Source organism: Pipistrellus kuhlii, unplaced genomic scaffold (genome assembly GCF_014108245.1).
Source record: "Pipistrellus kuhlii isolate mPipKuh1 unplaced genomic scaffold, mPipKuh1.p scaffold_m20_p_8, whole genome shotgun sequence".
NCBI lineage: Eukaryota > Metazoa > Chordata > Mammalia > Chiroptera > Vespertilionidae > Pipistrellus > Pipistrellus kuhlii.
Window position 1 is genome coordinate 24,786,159 of NW_023425584.1, and position 18,759 is coordinate 24,804,917.

At 38.6% G+C, this 18,759-nt stretch overlaps 1 protein-coding gene across 4 annotated transcripts in view; it reads left to right on the plus strand.

Annotated features, from left to right (window-relative positions):
• The window catches only part of DIAPH1 (diaphanous related formin 1), an 84,686-nt gene that overhangs the window by 54,332 nt on the left and 11,595 nt on the right, over window positions 1-18,759 (plus strand). For all 4 annotated transcript variants that reach the window (XM_036425277.2, XM_036425278.2, XM_036425279.2 and 1 more), the window contains 6 exons: window positions 11,705-11,803; window positions 16,451-16,545; window positions 16,855-16,956; window positions 17,176-17,415; window positions 17,814-17,943; window positions 18,610-18,734. In XM_036425277.2, coding sequence (XP_036281170.1) covers window positions 11,705-11,803; window positions 16,451-16,545; window positions 16,855-16,956; window positions 17,176-17,415; window positions 17,814-17,943; window positions 18,610-18,734 — 791 coding nt within the window. The remainder of the gene's footprint in view (window positions 1-11,704; window positions 11,804-16,450; window positions 16,546-16,854; window positions 16,957-17,175; window positions 17,416-17,813; window positions 17,944-18,609; window positions 18,735-18,759) is intronic.

The following is an 18,759-nucleotide window of genomic DNA, read 5'->3' on the forward strand; positions in this document are numbered from 1 at the left end:
TCAGCATTTGAGCATTGACCTTTGGACCAAAGGGTTGTTGGTTTGATTCCTAGCAAAGGGCATGCACCTCGGTTGCAGGTTCGTCCCCCAGCCCCTGTCGGAGCACATACAACAGCAACCAATTGATGTTTCTCTCTTCCCTTGTTCTCCCCCTCTTCCCCTCTAAAAAAGAAAAAAAAAAAAAAATCAATGGAAAAATATACCTTGGGGTGAGGATTAAAGACAAATATATATACAATATCTATATAGATAAAAGCCTAAGTGACCTTTACTACCGTCAACGGAATGACTGGTCAACCGGTCAGTATGATGCGCACTGACCACCAGGGGGCAGATGCCCAATGCAGGAGCTACACCTTGGTGGTCAGTGCACTCCCACATCCAACCTCCCTTGGCTGGCTAACCTCCCACAAGACAAATTGCTGGCCAGGACGAGGGACCCCACCCATGCATGAATTCGTGCACTGGGCCTCTAGTATACATAGAAAGGGCATCGTATGAATATCTGTTTCCATCACCCAGTTTAGAAATTAATTCATGGCCAGTCTTATCTACCTGAATCAGCCCCCCTCCTTGCCATCCCAGTTATTTTAAAGTATGTCATAGTTAGTCATGTCATTTAATTCTTAAGTAGTTTAGAATGTGCATTAAAAAAAGGGGGGCTTTAAAAATATCATTAGATATTAAAATGTTTAAATTTCTCGATATCCTATAGTACTAATTTTTTAATCATTTGTTCATTTGAATCGAGCCAAACAAAATTTATACATTGCACTTGGTTGATGTGTCTTTATTTCTCATTTTTTAATCTTGCAATTTATTTATAGACTTAATTTCTAAAGGAAATAGGGAGGATCTCTCCGGTTAGGACACAGAAGATACAGAGCCAGATTTCTCCTCTTCATAGAGCAGAGCCTCCTATCTTTAGGGTTTTCCCCGAGGTGATGGCAGGGGAAGTGAAGGCCAATGCTCTGCAGCTTGGGGGGGTGGGGGAGGGAGGGGACCCTGGAGTCTCTTACTGGAACACTGGCTCATTTTTTTTTTTTTTAAATCCTCACCCGAGGATATTTTTCCATTGACTTTTAGAGAGAAGGAAAGACAGAGAAATATCAGTGTGAGAGAAACAAATCAATTGGTTGCCTCCTGCATGATTTCCAACCAGGGCTCGGACTGGGAAGGAGCCTGTAACCAAGGTACGTGCCCTTGACTGGAACCCTTTGGTCCGCAGGCCGATGCTCTATCCACTGAGCCAAACCAGCTAGGGTGAAAGTGGCTTATTTCTCCTGACATGGAGGCCTGTTGCCCAAAGTCTTTAGGAAATTTCTCAGACTTTTGTTAATAGAGAACATGGTTGAAATGGACCATGGTCTTTCCTAGGAATAAAAGACTTGTTAAGCTTTGGGACACTGGATTTACAAGCTGTGTAATAGCTGCATCCTTAGGGTGACATCTTAAAAAAATGTACACATAATTACACTGACTCATTACCTTTAACAGATCTATTTGTCCATGTTCCCTTGTAGTCTTTACTAATACTGTATATGTAGTATTTATATTATAATCAAAATCGTGTGTGTATTTTTCTTCCTCAGCTTGGTCTTCCCACCACTGTCTCCCTGATCAGACCTAATGAGTTAGCACTTCAAAGACTGTTTTATAAAAAGGAAAAAAAAATACAATTTTGGGGGTGGGTATGTTTGAAAAATTTTCCATGGCTTCAGCATTATAACATCCAAACTCTTCCTCATGACCTTTTTGGAGATTACCCCCAAGTTTGACTTATATACACACGATGAGTTGAAAGCTCTTGCTTGATGCTCAATTCTCCCCTTTCCGAAATGGGTCAGTGACTCTGACTTTTAGCAGTCACAACAGCAGTCTGTTCCCTTGCTCCTGGGGAGGGCATAGGTTACAGAAGGGAAGTGGCAGGATCTGACCTCTTGGCAAGGCTGGCAGGGCACTTGTGGTCCTTAGAGACTAGATTGGCTGTGTGCCAGTTTGGAAGCCGTAGTTCCCATTAGCAGAAGTGCTTTGAATCTGCTGAAGTGGTCAGGATTGCAGCAGCTAGAAACGTGCTAGCAACCCTGTCACTAGCTCACCTTTTTACCAAAGAATCAACTGAGTGGTAAGGGTCTCTTTTCTGTATTTTCAGCAGAGTCACAGACATATGCAGATAGGATTCTCCTCCTTTCCTCTGTGCTAAGAAGCTGTCTGTACCTACTTCTGCATCCTTGCTCTGGCAAAATGAGGGCTGAAAACCAAGCATTGATAGGTTGTATGTTAAAGGCTATAAAATTGTATGCTGAATTAATACACCATTCCTCTAACAAGGCTGAGACAGCTGCTAATGGGAGTATGGGTTCTACATTTGACTCTATTGCTGGTTGTCCTTGGGGTCCCTCCCTCCCCCAACCCAGTGTGAAAGCGTAAGCACAGCCAGCTGTCTAAGGATATGAAACTGTTATAGGTGGTATCCAGACCCATGCCTGTTTTCTCGTTCTCAGTTCCCTGGTGGGTGACATCTTTAAAAAATGTACACATAATTACACTGACTCACTACCTTTAACAGATCTATTTGTCCATGTTCCCTTGTAGTCTTTACTAATACTGTATATGTAGTATTTATATTATAATTAAAAACGTGTGTGTATTTTTCTTCCTTATTTCAAGTTGAAGTGTACAAATCATAGTGTACAAGTCGATGAATTCTCACAAAATTAAAAATGAAATTTATATCCATGCAATCAACGCCCAGATCAAGAAGCAGAACATTACTAAGAAACTCCTTGAGTCCACTTCCAGTTACAACTGATGACTTAATCCTCCTGCCCCTGACCTAGAGTAACCACTCTCCTACTTAACACCATGGTTTGCTTTTACCTGGCTCCTGTTATGCAAAACATATTTACTTGTTTGCTTGCTCTTACAATACATTAATTCCTTCAGTATTGTTGACTCATACCACTTTGAAACAAGTCTACTAAACTAAATTCAATATTTGTCTACGCTAAGCCTGTTTGATTTTTATGAGATAATTCTCAAATCCATCTATTTCTGTCTGTCTTCAGCCTTGCTCTAACCTTGTCATTCCCTCATCTCTTACCTGGAATGCTAACCCCTTCTTTAAAAAAAAAAAAAAAAGTTTTTATCAGTCTCAGTGACAGTCATTCTCTGTTGTATAGTAATACTTTAAAAAATAATATACTTTTGCCTACCGTATTTTTCGGACCATAAGACGCACTTTCTTCCCCCCAGAAGTGGGGGGAAACAGTCCCTGCGTCTTATGGTCCAAATATAGCCTACACATATACTTTAAAAAAAAAGTTTTTTTACTTGCCCGGCTCTGTGTGGTCTCTGTGTGCTTGCCCGGCTCTAAAATGGTTCTAAATGCTGCTGTTTACTTTACAGGGTTGATTACATGTGTTTATGACTGTGATGTTGGGTTTTAATGCACATAAAATATTTTAGGACACTATTTGTTTCAGAATCTTTTTTTCTTCATTTCCCTTCTCTAAAAACTGGTGCGTCTTATGGTCCGGAGCGTCTTATGGTCCGAAAAATACGGTATTTATCTTGATTTGTAAATGGAAGATTTTTTTTATCAATAGCCTCCCTGCTAGAAAAGTGAGGATGATACTTCTCTTACTACCCTTACTTTTTCTCCTCCAAATTTTAATTATCTAATTTTTAGGTCGTCTTCTTTTTTTAAAATACATTTTTATTGAATTTTGGAGAGAGAGAAAGAGAAACATCAGTGAGAGAGGAACATTGATTGGCCACCTCCTGCATGCCCCCTACTTGGGATCGAGCCCACAACCCAGGCGTGCAACCTCTTGGTACATGGGTTGACCCAAGCACTGAGCCACACCTGTTGGGCTAGGTATTCTTTTAATGTTTAAACTTTTTATTGTTAAATATAATAATAATACAGAAAGCTACATGGAGCCAGATATGCAACTTTGAATTATTACAAGGTTGAATACCCTTATAAATGCCACCTGTCAGGAGATAGAAAACCTAGGAACCCCCATTCTTTTTCCCCCTCTAAGAAATCACTGTCCTGATTAGCAATCAATTCTTTATTTTTTATCACCCAGGTTTATATTACTGAACACTATAATTTAGTTTTGCTTGTATTTTTAAATTTCATTTTGTGTCTCTTATTCTATAGGTTCTTCTTAAAAATTCATTTGTATAGACACTATATCAGTTTCCCATAATATGGATTTTGTAATTGTATTCCCGTAGTGTAGTTTCTGTGTCCTTTATTTACTGTAAACTGTTAATTGAATCTAGAGGTTCAGTCAGAATCAGGCTCTATTTGTCTTTTTGCCAAGACTTCATAATAGGAATTAGGTTTCTCTTCAGAGGGCACATAATGACTCGTTGTCCCTTCTGTGATGTTAGCAGCTATTGATTTTCAGTGCATTATTAGGGTTGCAAATGGTGATATTCCAAACAAAAGGCATTTTTTCTATATTCTAGATATTGTTTGTCACTTTAGAAGTGTATCACAAACATCTTCTCTGACTCTGTAGCTTGTCTTTTCACCTTTTTTTTTATTGTCTTGATAAACAGAAGTTTTTTATGAAAAAGTGCTTAGATTTATCAATCTTTTCCATTAAGATTAATACATATTGTGTCTTGTTTAAGAAATCTTTTTAGTCACTAAGATAATTAATCTTATAGTTTTGCCTTTCACATTAAGGTTTTTAATTGATTTCTTTGCTTTTGGATGCAATTTCTTTTTCCCCCCCTCATATGGACACTTAGTTCCAGTTCCATTTATTGGGAAGTATGTTCTTTTCCCAGTCATTTGACATATTCAGTCTGTTATATCATCTTCAAATGAATATTATTTCTTCGTTTCTGATTCTTAGAATTTGTGTTTCTTTTCCTTACCTTATTGCACTGGCTCAGACCTCCAACCAATGCTGTTTAATGAAGTGGTGACATTGAATATTTTTTTCTTGCTCTTCATCTCAGAGGGAAGGTTTTTGACATTTTGGTATGTTACAAACTGATAAATAACTCTTTATCCTTTGGTGTGCATTTCACAATGACAGGTCCATAACCACAGTATAATTATCAAAATTAGGATATATTTAGACTTAGAATTATTATATCTTATGGATTGATCCTTTATCATTATGAGTTGTGTCTATTCAAAGCACTAGCATTATTAGAGATGAAATCTTTATCTGATTATTAGTATAGCTACATAAGGTTTCTTTTGGTTAACATATCTTTTTCTACTATTTTACCTTTTACATTTATGTGGCATTATTAAGGTGGGTCTTTTGCAAGAGAAAATATTTAGTATGTATATTCAGAAGACATCCGGTCTATCCAGTCTAATTTTCATATTACCCTTTTATTAGTATAGATACTTTACAAAAATGTGCACATACTGGTATTTAATATATGCATTTTGATGAGTTTGGACAAATGCATACATCTGTGATACCATCACCACAATGAAGGTAATAAACTATCCATTACCTCCAAAAGATTTCTTATATCCCCTTGTTTCTGTTTTTTGTTTTTATGTTTGTGTGTGTGTGTGTGCTAAGAACACTTAATCTGAGACCTACCCTCTTAACAAATTTTTACATGCATACTACCGTATTGTTAACTGCTTCTGTCTAATTCTTTCTGGGCAGGCCTCCAATTACTCATATGTTGGTCCTTTTCACATGTTGCTTACACTCTTTTGTTGCTTTTCAAATTTTATCCCTGTGCTTTAGTTTGTTTTTTTTTTTAACCTGTCTTCCAATTCACTAATATCTACTGTATCTTCTGTTAAACCCAGTTATCAGTTATAATAGTCTTTAATTCTAGAATGTCCATTGATTTAGTTTTTAAATAAATTTTATTTATCTGGTGAACTTCTCCATCTTCATCTATTTTTCCCTCTATATACTTAAACATGTTAACTATATTTACTTTAAAATCCTTTTGGGCTGGCTCCAATGTCTGGATCATTCCTTGGTCTGTTTCTATTTGGCTTTTCCTCTCTAAACAGATGAGTGTGGGAGCTGATCACCTTAATCCAGTCAAGTGAGTGAGCTGTGCCAATGTTTGTGGTTTTGGAAAGGCTTGCTCTATCTCTGGCTCCCTGTGTTCTAGAATATAGGCTTTCTAGGGCTTCCAACTGTAAGCCTATTGTGTTCACTTTTACTCTGAGGATGTAGCCTTTTGAGTTCTTAGCTAACGATGAGGGAGTCTTATGTGAGAGTCTCCACATTAAACAGAAACTGGACCTTGACCCCTGTCCATCCTTAGTGCATGAAACCACCAAACTGGCATTGGGACAGTGCTCCAATGTTTTGCTTCTCCCTTTGGCAATAGTTCATCGCCATCTTGTCAGCTCTTCCATGCTTTTAGAGTGATTTTTTAAAACATTACACCAGCATTTTAAAATGTGTTTCACAGGAGAATTGACTCCATTGCTAGAAATGGAAATTCTCATTTCTTTCATATTTTCTATGATGATTTTCACAACATTGAACAATTAAAATGTCATGTAATCAGTCTGTCTTTTACTTTGTACCATCTTGATTTTGTGTTTATTCTTAGGGAATTTTTCATTTTTTCAGAATTATACTTCTATTTTTAACATTTAGATGTTTAATATATCTGGAATTTATTTTTATGAATAGCATAAAGTTAATATCTAATTATTTTTCTTCAAAATGGAGAGTCAGTTTTTCCAATACTATTGGTTAGACTCTGAGTCAGCAAACTATGGCCACCCCATTTTTGTTAATGAAATTTTATTGGAACACAGCCATGCCCATTTGATTACATATTGTCTATGACTTCTTTCATACTACACCAGCAGAGTTGAATAGTTCCACCTTAAACAGTACAGTCCACAAAACCTAAAATATTTATTTTCTGGTCTTTACCAACCCTGGATTAGATCATCCTTTTTTCATTGATTTAAATTTCTACTTTAGCATGTACTAAATGTTTTGTATTTATTTTTGGAATCTCGCTACTTTATTATGCATTATTAAGAAGTTCACATGTTCTATCAACATCACTCTGATAATTATAGTACAGCTACTTATTGTATTTTATTGACTTGAAGATACAATATGTTTAGTCAGGTTTATTAAAGTATAATTTGCATATAGTAAAATTTACCCTTTTTTATATGTGCAGTTACATGATTTTTTGACATGTATACAGCCATATAACTATCACAAGCATGATAGAGAACATTTTGATCACTCTAAAAAGTTCTCTTCTGCCTATTTGTTCATTCTCTGTCCTGACCACCAGACCTGGAAACCACTAATCTGTTTTCTGTTCCTAGAGTTTTGTCTTTTCCAGAATGACATATAAATGGAGTCATACACTAAGTAGCCTTTTAAGGGTGTATTCTTTAACCTATCTTAATGTATTTGAGATTTGTCCATGATGTGGTATGCATGTTCATTCCTTTTTATTGTTGAGTATTATATCCATTTGCTAGTTGATGGACATTTGGGTTGGATCTAGTTTTTGGCAATTATGAGTAAAGCCAATAGAAACATTTGCATATGAGATTTTGTAGTGACATATTTGTTTTCAGGTTTCATGGGAAAATACATAGGAATGGGATTGTTAGGTCATATGATACAATAAATGTATATTTGATTGTATAAGAAACTGGCAAACTGCTTTCCAAAGTAGCTGTACTATTTTTTTTGTTTTTATGTACTGTTTTGTGTGGTGTTTTTTTTTTCTTTTCTTTTTTTTTCTTTTCTATTAGCAGTGTGTGAGAGTTGCAGGTATTTTGCATCCAGCACTTAGCATCATCAGTTTTGCTTTTTAATTTTAGTGATTCTAATAGGTTAGGGCTGTTTTAATTCCTAATACAATGATGTAGAGCATCCTTTCTTGTGCTTATTTACAGTCTACGTCTTCTTTGGTGAAGTGTTTGCCCAAATCTTTTGCCTGTTTTTAAAAATTGGTTTTATTTTCTTATGGTTGGGTCATGAAAATTTTTTATATGTTTTGGGTACAAGTTCTTTACCAAACATGTTTTGCAAGCATTTTCCCCCAGGCTATGGCTTGTTTGCTCATTTCTTAATAGTGTCTTTCAAAGAAAAGATTTTAATTGTGATGAAATTCAGTTTGTCAAATTTTTTAATGTTTTTCATTATTTTCTACTAGAGGCTCGGTGCACGAAATTCATGCACTTAGGGGGTCCTTCAGCCCAGACTATTCCCTCTCACAGTCCGAGAGCCCTCAGGGAATATCTGACTGACAGCTTAGGCCCGATCCCTGTGTCAGACATTTTTAGCTCTGCCGTGGAGGTGTCAGAGGCTTCCACCACCACCATTGTGCTTGCCAGCCATGAGCCTGGCTTCTGGCTGAGCAACGCTCCCCTTGTGGGAGCGCACTGACCATCAGGGGGCAGGTCCTGCATTGAGTGTCTGTCCCCAGGTGATCAGTGCGCATCATAGCGACCCATTGTTCCGCCCTTCAGTTGATTTGCATATTAGCCTTTTATTATATAGGATTGCTGTGTAACAAATAATCACAAGGAGTAGTTTAAAACAACATAAATCTATTATCTCACAGTTTCCATGGGTCTGGAATCCAAGTTAGCTGAATCCTTTGCTGAAGGTCACACCAAACTGAAATCAAGGTTCTGGCTGGGCCACATTGCTTTTAGGAGCTCAGTGTCCTCTTCCAAACTCACGTGTTGGTTGAATCCAGTTCCTTATGATTGTAGGACATAGATTCCTGTTTTCTTGTTGGTCATCAGGTAGGGGCTGTTCTCAGCTCTTAGAGGCTTCCCACTATGCCCTGCCATATGGCCTTCTCCACAGCATGGCATGTTGCTTCTCCAAGAACAGCAGGAGAGTGTCTGCTGGAGCTTTGACTCTCTCTGACTTCTCTGATCTCTAAACCCTTGTTTAAAAGGGCTAACCAGAGTAGGTCAGGCCCACTTACACTCAAGGAGAAGGGCTATATACAGGGTATGTGCATTAGGAGGAGGGAAACTTGGGGGCCAACTTAAGATTCTTCCTACCTTTTGGTTTGCACTTTTTTGTTTCTTAAGAACTCTTTGCCTACCCCAATGCTACAATACATTTTCCAAATTCTTTTAATAGTTTTACTTTTTCCATTTCAATCTCTGATCCATTGTGTGTGTGTGTGCATGCACGCGTGCATTTATTTGAGATATAATTCACATATAAAATTCACCCTTAAAAGTGTATGACCTGACCAGTTTTGCTCAGTGGATAGAGCATCGGCCTGCAGACTGAAAAGTCCCAAGTTCGATTCCGGTCAAAGGCATGTACCTCAGTTGCAGGCACATCCCCAGTAGGGGGTGTGCAGGAGGCAGCTGATCAATGTTTCTAGCTCTCTATCCCTCTCTGTAAAAAAATCAACTATATATATATATATATATATATATATATATATATATATATATATATATTTTTTTTTTTTTTTAAAGTGTATGATTCAAGCCTCAGCCAGTTGCTTAGTGGTTAGAGCATTGGCCCACAGACTGAAATGAAAGGTCATGGGTTTGATTCTGGTCAAGGGCACATACCTCAGTTGCAGGCTCAATCCTCAGTCCCAGTGGGGGGAAGGGGGGTGCAGAAGGCAGCCAGTCAATGTGTCTCTCACATCGATGTTTTTCTCTCTCTGTCTCCCACTCCCTTCTATTCTCTCTAAAATTCAATGGAAAATAACATCCTCCGGTGAGTCTTAACAAAAAGCAAATAAACAAAAAAAAAGTATACAACTCCATAGTTTTTATACAGTATAAAGTGGTGCAACCACTGCCACTGCAATTCTAGAACATTCTCATAAAACACAAAAGAAACCCTGAATCCATTAAGCTGTCACTCTCATTTTCACTTTTTCTGTTTGGCAACCACTAATTTATTTTCTGTCTCTATGGATTTGCCGATCCTGGACATTTTCTATCAAAGTAATCATACATTGTGATCTCTTTTGTATCTGGCATCTTCACTAAGCATATTTGCATTGTTCATCCATGTTGTTGTCACGTGTATCAACACTCCATTTTTCTTTTTATGGCTGAATATCTCATTGTATAGATATACCACGTTTTATTTGTCTATCAGTTGATGGACACTGGGTTGTTTACACGTTTTGGCCATTATGAATAATGCTGCTATGAACATTTCCTTTTTATTTCTTTTTAAAGTTTAAATGGTATTTTTCAATTACAGTTTACATTCAGGATTATATTATATTAGTTTCAGTTGCATTGCATAGTGAGTAGATAATTATATTTTACTAAATATACCCCTGGATATTTCCAATACCCACCTGGCATCATACATATTTATTACAATATTATTGACTATATTTCCTTACTGTATTCTTTTATTTATTTTTAACTGAACTGTTTGAGATAAGTACTGACATCATGGCCCTTTATCCTTAAATTCTTCACTATGCCTTTCCCAAATACAAGGACATTCTTTTCCATAACCACAGTTCAGTTATCACATTTAGAAAATTTATTGTTGATATATTATTGTCATCTAATATAAATCCATATTCAAATTTCACTGGTTTAATTCATGATTTTAAAATCTTAAACAATTACCAATTATTTTATTGAGGTGAAATTCACAAAAAATTAACTGTTTAAAGTTAATAATTCAATGGCATTCATAAAATGAAGTGGGAAGTGTTCCCTTTTCTGTTTTCTGGGAAAGATTGTGTAAAATTGGCATTAATTTTCTTTAAATCTTTGGTAGAATTCTCGAGTGGAATCTTCTTGGCCAGGAGATTTCCTTCTGAGGAACCTTTTTAAATTATGAATTCAGTTTTTTAAGTGGTTTCAAGTAGTGTTTGAGTTACCTTTCATCGTGGTTGACTTTGGCAGCTTTTGTTTTTGAGGACTTGGCTCACTTCTTGTAAGTTGTCCAATTATGAGGACAAAGTTATCTGTAGTTTTCCCTTATTATCCTTTTCATGGCTTCAGAACCCGAAGTGATATTCCACTTCATTTCTGTCTTCTCTCTTTTTATCCTTGTCAGTCTTCCTAGATGTTTATATATTTTATTGATTTTTATGGCACAGATATAGTCTTTCTTAGAATGTGAGCATTTGAAAAAAATGTTTATTCTGTTTTTTGGTGAAATGTTTTCTCTCATATACACATACACAGAGGTTTACAGTTGTAGGTTTACAGTTCATATGGAAAATAATACAATAATTAATAAATAATAATACAAGAATAAGCTCTGAGTTTTGTGTACACAGGTTATCAAACTATAGCCCTTGAGCTGACTACCTGTTTTTTGTGAATAAAGTTTTATTGGAACACAACCATATTGTGTATGTATCGTCTATGAGTGCTTTCATGCAATAGTGGCAGAGCTGAGACAGACCATATGGTCTGCAAAACCTAAAATATTTACCAAATTGGTCCTTTACAGAAGGTTTGCTGCTCCCTACAAATAGATAAGATGTGGGTAGGAAAGCACTGATAACTATTAAAAATGAAAATGATATTTTTTTTAATTTATAGTTGGAGGGTGAAGTCAGTAATGAAGGGTGGGTGGTTAAAGAGGAGGTTTGCCCTGAAGGAATATAATAGATCATGGTTAATAGAGAAGGTGAGAGGGGCCTTTCCAGGATGGAACATTAGTTCATTAAGGCACAGATGTGGTTTGTCCTTACTGTTGCTTTTCTAATCTTTCCTTTCTAGCCAAGAAAGATCAGGAAGGTGGAGAAGAAAAGAAATCTGTGCAAAAGAAAAAAGTAAAAGAGTTAAAGGTGTTGGATTCAAAAACGGCCCAGAATCTCTGTAAGTAACTCTGTGATCTGAACTACCTGAAATGTGAAGGATTTCTTCTAAGAGCTTAATTCTGGTGGATCTAAGGTCCCTGATATGAAATTTCCACTTGTTGAGTTCCTGCTGTGTGCCATAGTGAATTTTCGATCTTGTATAAAATTGTTAATATATAGTTTTAGGGCAAGGAAATAGAAGCTAAGATTATTAAGAATTTGCCTAGTCATGTAGCTAGGAAGATTTGAACCTTGGATTTTTTTATTTCAAAGCCCTTACTGTTTCCACTTACCCACAGACAATCTACCACAAATGTTCCAGCTACTGTACACTTTCTTCTTTCTTCCTTTCTTTTAAGTATTTCCTCTTAAATGCAGGTGTTGGCTTGACTTCAATTAAATCTAAAATAACTTTGTGGTTAGGATAAATAATGTAAATCCTGGACTTCTCAGAGTCAGATCAATAACTCCAAAGAGTTCTGTTCTGAACTTGCTATTTACACCCGTAACTCTGATTGGTGGCAGAATTTCAGGCCAGAGATTCCTCTGCTAAGTTGATACAGATAGTACTTATTTGATGATCAGAATATATATTCATTTTTTGTTCAACTGTTGATCTCCCAAAAAACATAGATTTAAATATTTGCTCAATAATTATTTGAAGATCTGCCATGTTGCAGGCTCTATTAGGCATATACGAGCCATGTGTTCCAGAGATGAAAGGATATTAGTCCATAAAACACACTCACAATCATGCGATATATGATAGCTGTCGTCCCCATTTTTCCAAATGAGAAACTAAAGTTGAGCTATTGTGACTTGGCAAAGGTCACACAGATAATGAATACACATACCCATAAGTGAAGTCAGCGATACAGTGAGAGCAGTAAGCCTTTACATTATTCTTGGCTATGTAATCTTACATCATTGTGAACAAATCGCACTAAATAGTCTGTGGGTAAGTCCTTTTATGGAGACTAAAGTAATGTGACATAATTTCTTCTCCCAAGGTTTATCTCTGGGAACAAAATATGAGTAATTGTTATTTTAGAAAATGATACAAGATGGTGGGGTAGGTAGTGCAGTATTACTTCCAATTGAGTGACATTGATATGGAAAACAGAATTCAGGAAGAGGATTGAAGTTGGTTTAAAGTAGGATGGTCTAGGATAGGGGTGTCGAACTCAATCAGAGAAGGGGCCAAAATCTAAAATCCAGCCTAAATCGCGGGCCGAATGGTTTACTGAACAGTCATAAACTGTCATTGTCATGGAAACGCAGCAGAGTGCAGTGATGACAGCGCGGTGCGGGCCACATTGCAAGGCCTGGCAGGACGGATTTGGCCCGCGGGCCTTGTGTTTGACACATGTGGTCTAGGAGATATAATTTAGTGATTCAAGAATTATTACTAAGTGTCTTTTATGTGTCGGGGATACAAAACTGAGTGAGACATAGTTCCTATTCATGAGCCACACTTTGGGTGGACTTAAAAAAGTAAATAATGCTAATAGCACAGAGTGATAAGTGCTGTGATGGAGGGGTTCTAGGGTGCTTGTGAGAGCTCTAGGAAAAGGGTCATCTAAATCAAGTGGCGGGGTGAAGAGGGGTGTGCTAGAGATCATTCTAAAGGTGTACTGCTTAATTTGAGTTGAAAAAACTGTTTAACAGTGAAGCATGAGGACTGGCTTGTTCGGGCAGAACGGTCAGTATTTCTGAAGCACAGAGGCATGAGATAACATTGTGCAATTTAGGAACTACAAAAAGAATCTGGCCAAAACCGGTTTGGCTCAGTGGTAGAGTGTCAGTCTGCGGACTGAAAGGTCCCAGGTTCGATTCCGTTCAGGGGCATGTACATTGGTTGCGGGCACATCCCCAGTAGGGGGTGTGCAAGAGGCAGCTCGTCGATGATTCTCTCTCATCAACGTTTCTAGCTCTCTATCTCTCTCCCTTCCTCTCTGCAAAAAATCAATAAAATATATTTATTTAAAATTAAAAAAAAGAGTCTGGTAGGCTTAGCCCTAGCTGGTGTGCTCAGTGGTTAAAGCATCAGTCCTCACACCAAAGGGTCTCGGGTTTGATTCCTGGTTAAGGGCATGTACCTGGTTTCAGGTTGATCCCTGGCCTAATAGGGGCTCATGCGGGCAGCAACCAATTGTGTTTCTCTCACATCAGTTTTCCTCCCTCTTTTTCTCCCTACCTCCCTCCCTCCTTCTCATTCTCTAAAAATCAGTGGAAAATATATCCTCCAGTGAGGACTGACAACAACAAAATTGTGGTAGGCTTAGGCTAAGAAGTATGTATTTCATCCTGAAAGTTATGGAAGTTACTGAAGGGATTTTAATCAGTAAAGTGAGTGATACAACTCTTTGTGATTTTTGAAAAGGCTACTCCAGCAGTGATTTTGAGGTGACCTTTCCTGCCCTAGCATATCACTGGTCATGTGGTTTGGATCCCCTGACCATAGAGATGACATCTAGGCCTCAGTTGTATTTCAGCTCCAGGCCCAGAAAAGCAGCAGAACCAGACAAGGAGCACCAAGGTTGATCTCAAGACCAGCTACATTGAATAATGACCCCCTACCTGGTGATAACCAATCAATCAGTGGAGACCCTGACCCTGAAAGGACACACCTGGAAAGCTGCTGAATATTATATTGAGATCATCCCTTGGGACTTCCCCTAAAATCTCCATTCTTACAACCCTCAGGAAGCTCTCCCTCCTGGGAGCACACCCATACCATCGCTCTCCTTTTCTTCCTCCCTCTCCCCCCAGGCATGTCACCTTTAGCTTCCTAAGCTCCAAGAGTCCTTCCTTTGCTCTGTAACTTGTTTCCTAAGCCCATTTCTTCTATGAATTACTTCTACCTCAGTGATTTTATAAATAAATGTTATAGTTTGGGGGATATATATATATATATTTATTTATTTAAGGGGCAAATAATAAAAGGTGGAAGCCTCAAAGAAAAATGGCTAGCAAGGAGCAGCAAGAAAAATTCTATGAAATAGTCCTAAGTGGGAGTAGTCCACATGTCAGATCAAGACAAAAGTCAAGTAAAATCAGGACTGGACAAGTATCTTTTGCATCTGGCCTTAGGAAAATTAGATTCCAGAGCCTCTAATCTTAACTCTTATTCTATACTGAAATTATTCCTTCCTCTCTATAATATATATATATATATATATATATATATATATATATATATATATATAAAATAAAAAAAGAATAAAAATTTAAAGGGATATTAGGAATGGGGTTAAATGAAATTATGTATATAGATTGTGTTTAAGGTACTATTTCTCACATGGAGTGAACATTCATTAAGTGATTGTCATCTTTTCATTGACTTTGTGGGGACAAGACAATAATTGAGAGCTGTGGAAGTGGGAGACAATATACATATTTTTAGAATGTTGTAAAGGAAAGAAAGAAGTTGATAATTAGAGAGGGGTTTTGGGTCAAGGGAGGGTTTTGATTTTGCTTGTTTTTAAAGATAGGAGAAACTTGAGTATGTATGTAAGGTGATGGAAAAGATCATTAGGACCTCCTGCTCTAGTGAAACACACCGAAAGGATGAATACATGGGAATAGTTGCTGATAAGCTTACAGAAGTGTTGGCATAGTTTTCTTGTAGATGATTCCAAAGTCCTTACCCCAGCCTTTTATTGTCTGGCTCCATCTGAGGGTCCCTAATGCTAGTTTGCAAGTGGCATAAGAGAAAGCTGAGCAAGTAATTTCTCCAGTGGCTTCAATTTTTCAGTTAAGAGAAGCTAGGTCTTCTTAGAACTAATGTGGAAGGGGTGGGACAGTTGGAGGATGGGAACATTTTAGTGGAGCTACAAAGACAGCCACTATGGACTAGGAAGACTAGAAGGATTACTAGGCAGCTCTGTGGCTTCAGCTATCCTTGATGCCATCACAAATTCCTAGATTCTGACCTGTAGTGTTCACTAACATTCATGTCCATCAGCCCAGTATAAGGATAGAAAAATCAGAAGCTGTATTAACAGGGACTGGAAGGAGAAGGAAACAAGTGAACAGAAATAGGGGTATTAGAAATGAGAATAATAAAGAGTGAAGTGATAGACTATCAAGGGAACTGATACATTCAGAGAAAATGGAATGATCAGCTCTCTTCAGAGAGAGAATGGGAGAGAGAGGGAGGGAAGGAGGAATACAGAAAGGGCAGGCTCTTCCATTTTAGAGAATAGTGAGTGAGAGAGCTAGAAGGATAGGAAGTGTTTGTTAGGAAATGGGATATGGCAGTTAAATTAAGAATCAGAGCATTTCTAGGCTTTGAGGATGGAGTCATGAGAGTGTGGAACTAAAATAGATGGGGCGAACATCTTTGATGTATATAGAGGAGATCAAAGGCTTCCTGGGAGCAAAGCAAAGAGTCACAGAGTTTGTAGAATGCAGTGCTTGGAACAGTGCGGCTCGTATGTGACATCAATGCAGGGATTAATGAGAGAAAGTTGGGAGGTGGGAACCTTAAACACTGGATGGACTCAGGAGATCAGGAACTACGTAAGCAGTGGAGCTGGTGGAGGTTTCTGATAGTGACTTCAAAAAACACTGACTGGTAGGAAAATTGTCCAGCAAAGGCTTGTAGGATGAGCTGGAAGGGGGTCGAGATGATAACATGTCTTTGTATCTCATTTTCTGGCAGCTATCTTTCTGGGTTCCTTCCGCATGCCCTATCAAGAGATTAAGAACGTCATCCTGGAGGTGAATGAGGCTGTTCTGACTGAGTCTATGATCCAGGTAAGGAGCAAGCTCTTTGCATCACTGGGCACGAGCCTCGTTTCCTCTCTGCTCAGAGGATGAGGATCCTCCTCTGGCACTGTTGATTGAAAGAATGCTTTGCATAAGCTTCCGTCTCTGCAAGTCAGGCTGTTTCTGGTCTACTTCTCAGAAGTCCTGCCACCTCTTTAGCTGCCTCTGCCCCCACCCCACAGGCTCATGTTTCCTTCTTAGCCTTCTTAGTGGTCCTTGGACAGAGAGAAGGCCTGACAGAGGCTCATGTTGTCATCTTATCTCCCTCACACTAAGACAGTCCCTTCTCCCTTTCAGAACCTTATTAAGCAGATGCCAGAGCCAGAGCAGTTGAAGATGCTTTCCGAAATGAAGGACGAATATGATGATCTGGCAGAGTCGGAACAGTTTGGCGTGGTGGTGAGTGAGGCGACAGGCTCTTGTCTGACCCCCTTACTCCCTCCTGAGAGCAGCTGGGGCACTTGCTCCTTACTCCTTGCCTCTTGTCTGTTTTGAGTTATCTTTCTCTCTCTCCTCCCTGCGCTGGAACTCTTATCCTCCCCTAGGTGACTCAAGCCTGTCATGTTTTCTTACTTTTCTGTCTTTGCTGGCTCTAACGAAGCTGCTGTCTCCCCCCAGATGGGCACTGTGCCCCGCCTGCGGCCTCGCCTCAGTGCCATCCTCTTCAAGCTGCTGTTCAATGAGCAAGTGGAGAACATCAAGCCGGAGATTGTTTCCGTGACTGCCGCATGCGAGGAGGTGCGGAAGAGCGAGAGCTTCTCCAGCCTCCTGGAGATTACCCTGCTTGTCGGCAACTTTATGAATGCTGGTTCCAGGAATGCCGGCGCTTTCGGCTTCAACATCAGCTTCCTCTGCAAGGTGAGCCAGAGGGTTAGGCAGGTGGCAGAAGGGAAGGCTGCTAGCCGCTGTGAGCCCAGTGTGACAATTACTGTTGGCCTGAGGTGATCTTGGACTACATTTCTTGGACTAACGTTGTCAGGACCGTATTAGTTTCTTCTATTCCCGCAGAAACCGGTTTGGCTCACTGGATAGAGCGTCAGCCTGCGGACTGAAAGGTCCCAGGTTCGATTTTGGTCAAGGGCATGTACCTTGGTTGCGGGCACATCCCCAGTGGCAGCTGATCGATGTTTCTCTCTCATTGATGTTTCTGGTTCTCTATCCCTCTCCCTTCCTCTCTGTAAAAAAAATCAATAAAATATATATATTTTTAAAAAGAATATTAAACTTTTAAAAAAAAATTTCTTCTCTTCCCCAAGCTTCGAGACACCAAATCCACAGATCAGAAGATGACATTGTTGCATTTTTTGGCTGAGTTATGTGAGAATGACTATCCTGATGTCCTCAAGTTTCCAGATGAGCTTGCCCATGTGGAGAAAGCCAGCCGAGGTGAGCAGGTTGCATTAAACTAGAAGGCACTTCCAAGCCCCACCAATCTCTGCAGGGGGAGGGAAATAAGAGTCTATATTTTAGATGATTTTCAGTGCAGGCTGTTTTAGGTGGGAATAGGCATGGTGTGTAAGTCATAAGGGAGGAGTATCAGGCACAAGAGATTGTCCTTGTGTACAGAAGTGGGAAGCACTCTTAGCCTTCCTAGGGAAACACCAACCACAACTGGAAGAAAGGCAGATTTTTTAGTTTAGAACAATGGTTATTCTCATTCAGAAAACATAGACTGGATTAGATTAACAAAAACTAGGTCTCACCATCCTGAAATTAGATAAACAAAAAATAGCATTCAGTAGAATGGGAACAGATTTCTTTTTTTGTATATGACTCCTTCCTGCAAACCCTGTTCTCTAAAATAAATGAAAGCAGGACTCCAGGGGATGTCACAGATTTTTGTTGAATTAAATGAAGCTTAGACTCAATCATCAAATAACTTAAAGTTTTATTGGGAAAAAGTGAGGAACAACTAGACAGTACATAAGAGAACTAAAATAATTAAATACCAGCTCTCTGTGTAGACTGGAGCTGTGCCCTGAAGGGCAGAGGCTGACGGTCTTAAGACATGAGTTAGTAAGCTCTTCCTGTCTGTTTTTGTGTTTCCTTTAGTTTCTGCTGAAAACTTGCAAAAGAATCTAGATCAGATGAAGAAACAAATTTCTGATGTGGAACGTGATGTTCAGAATTTCCCAGCTGCCACAGATGAGAAAGACAAGTTTGTTGAAAAAATGACTATATCCTATCTTGAAAGGAAGGAGT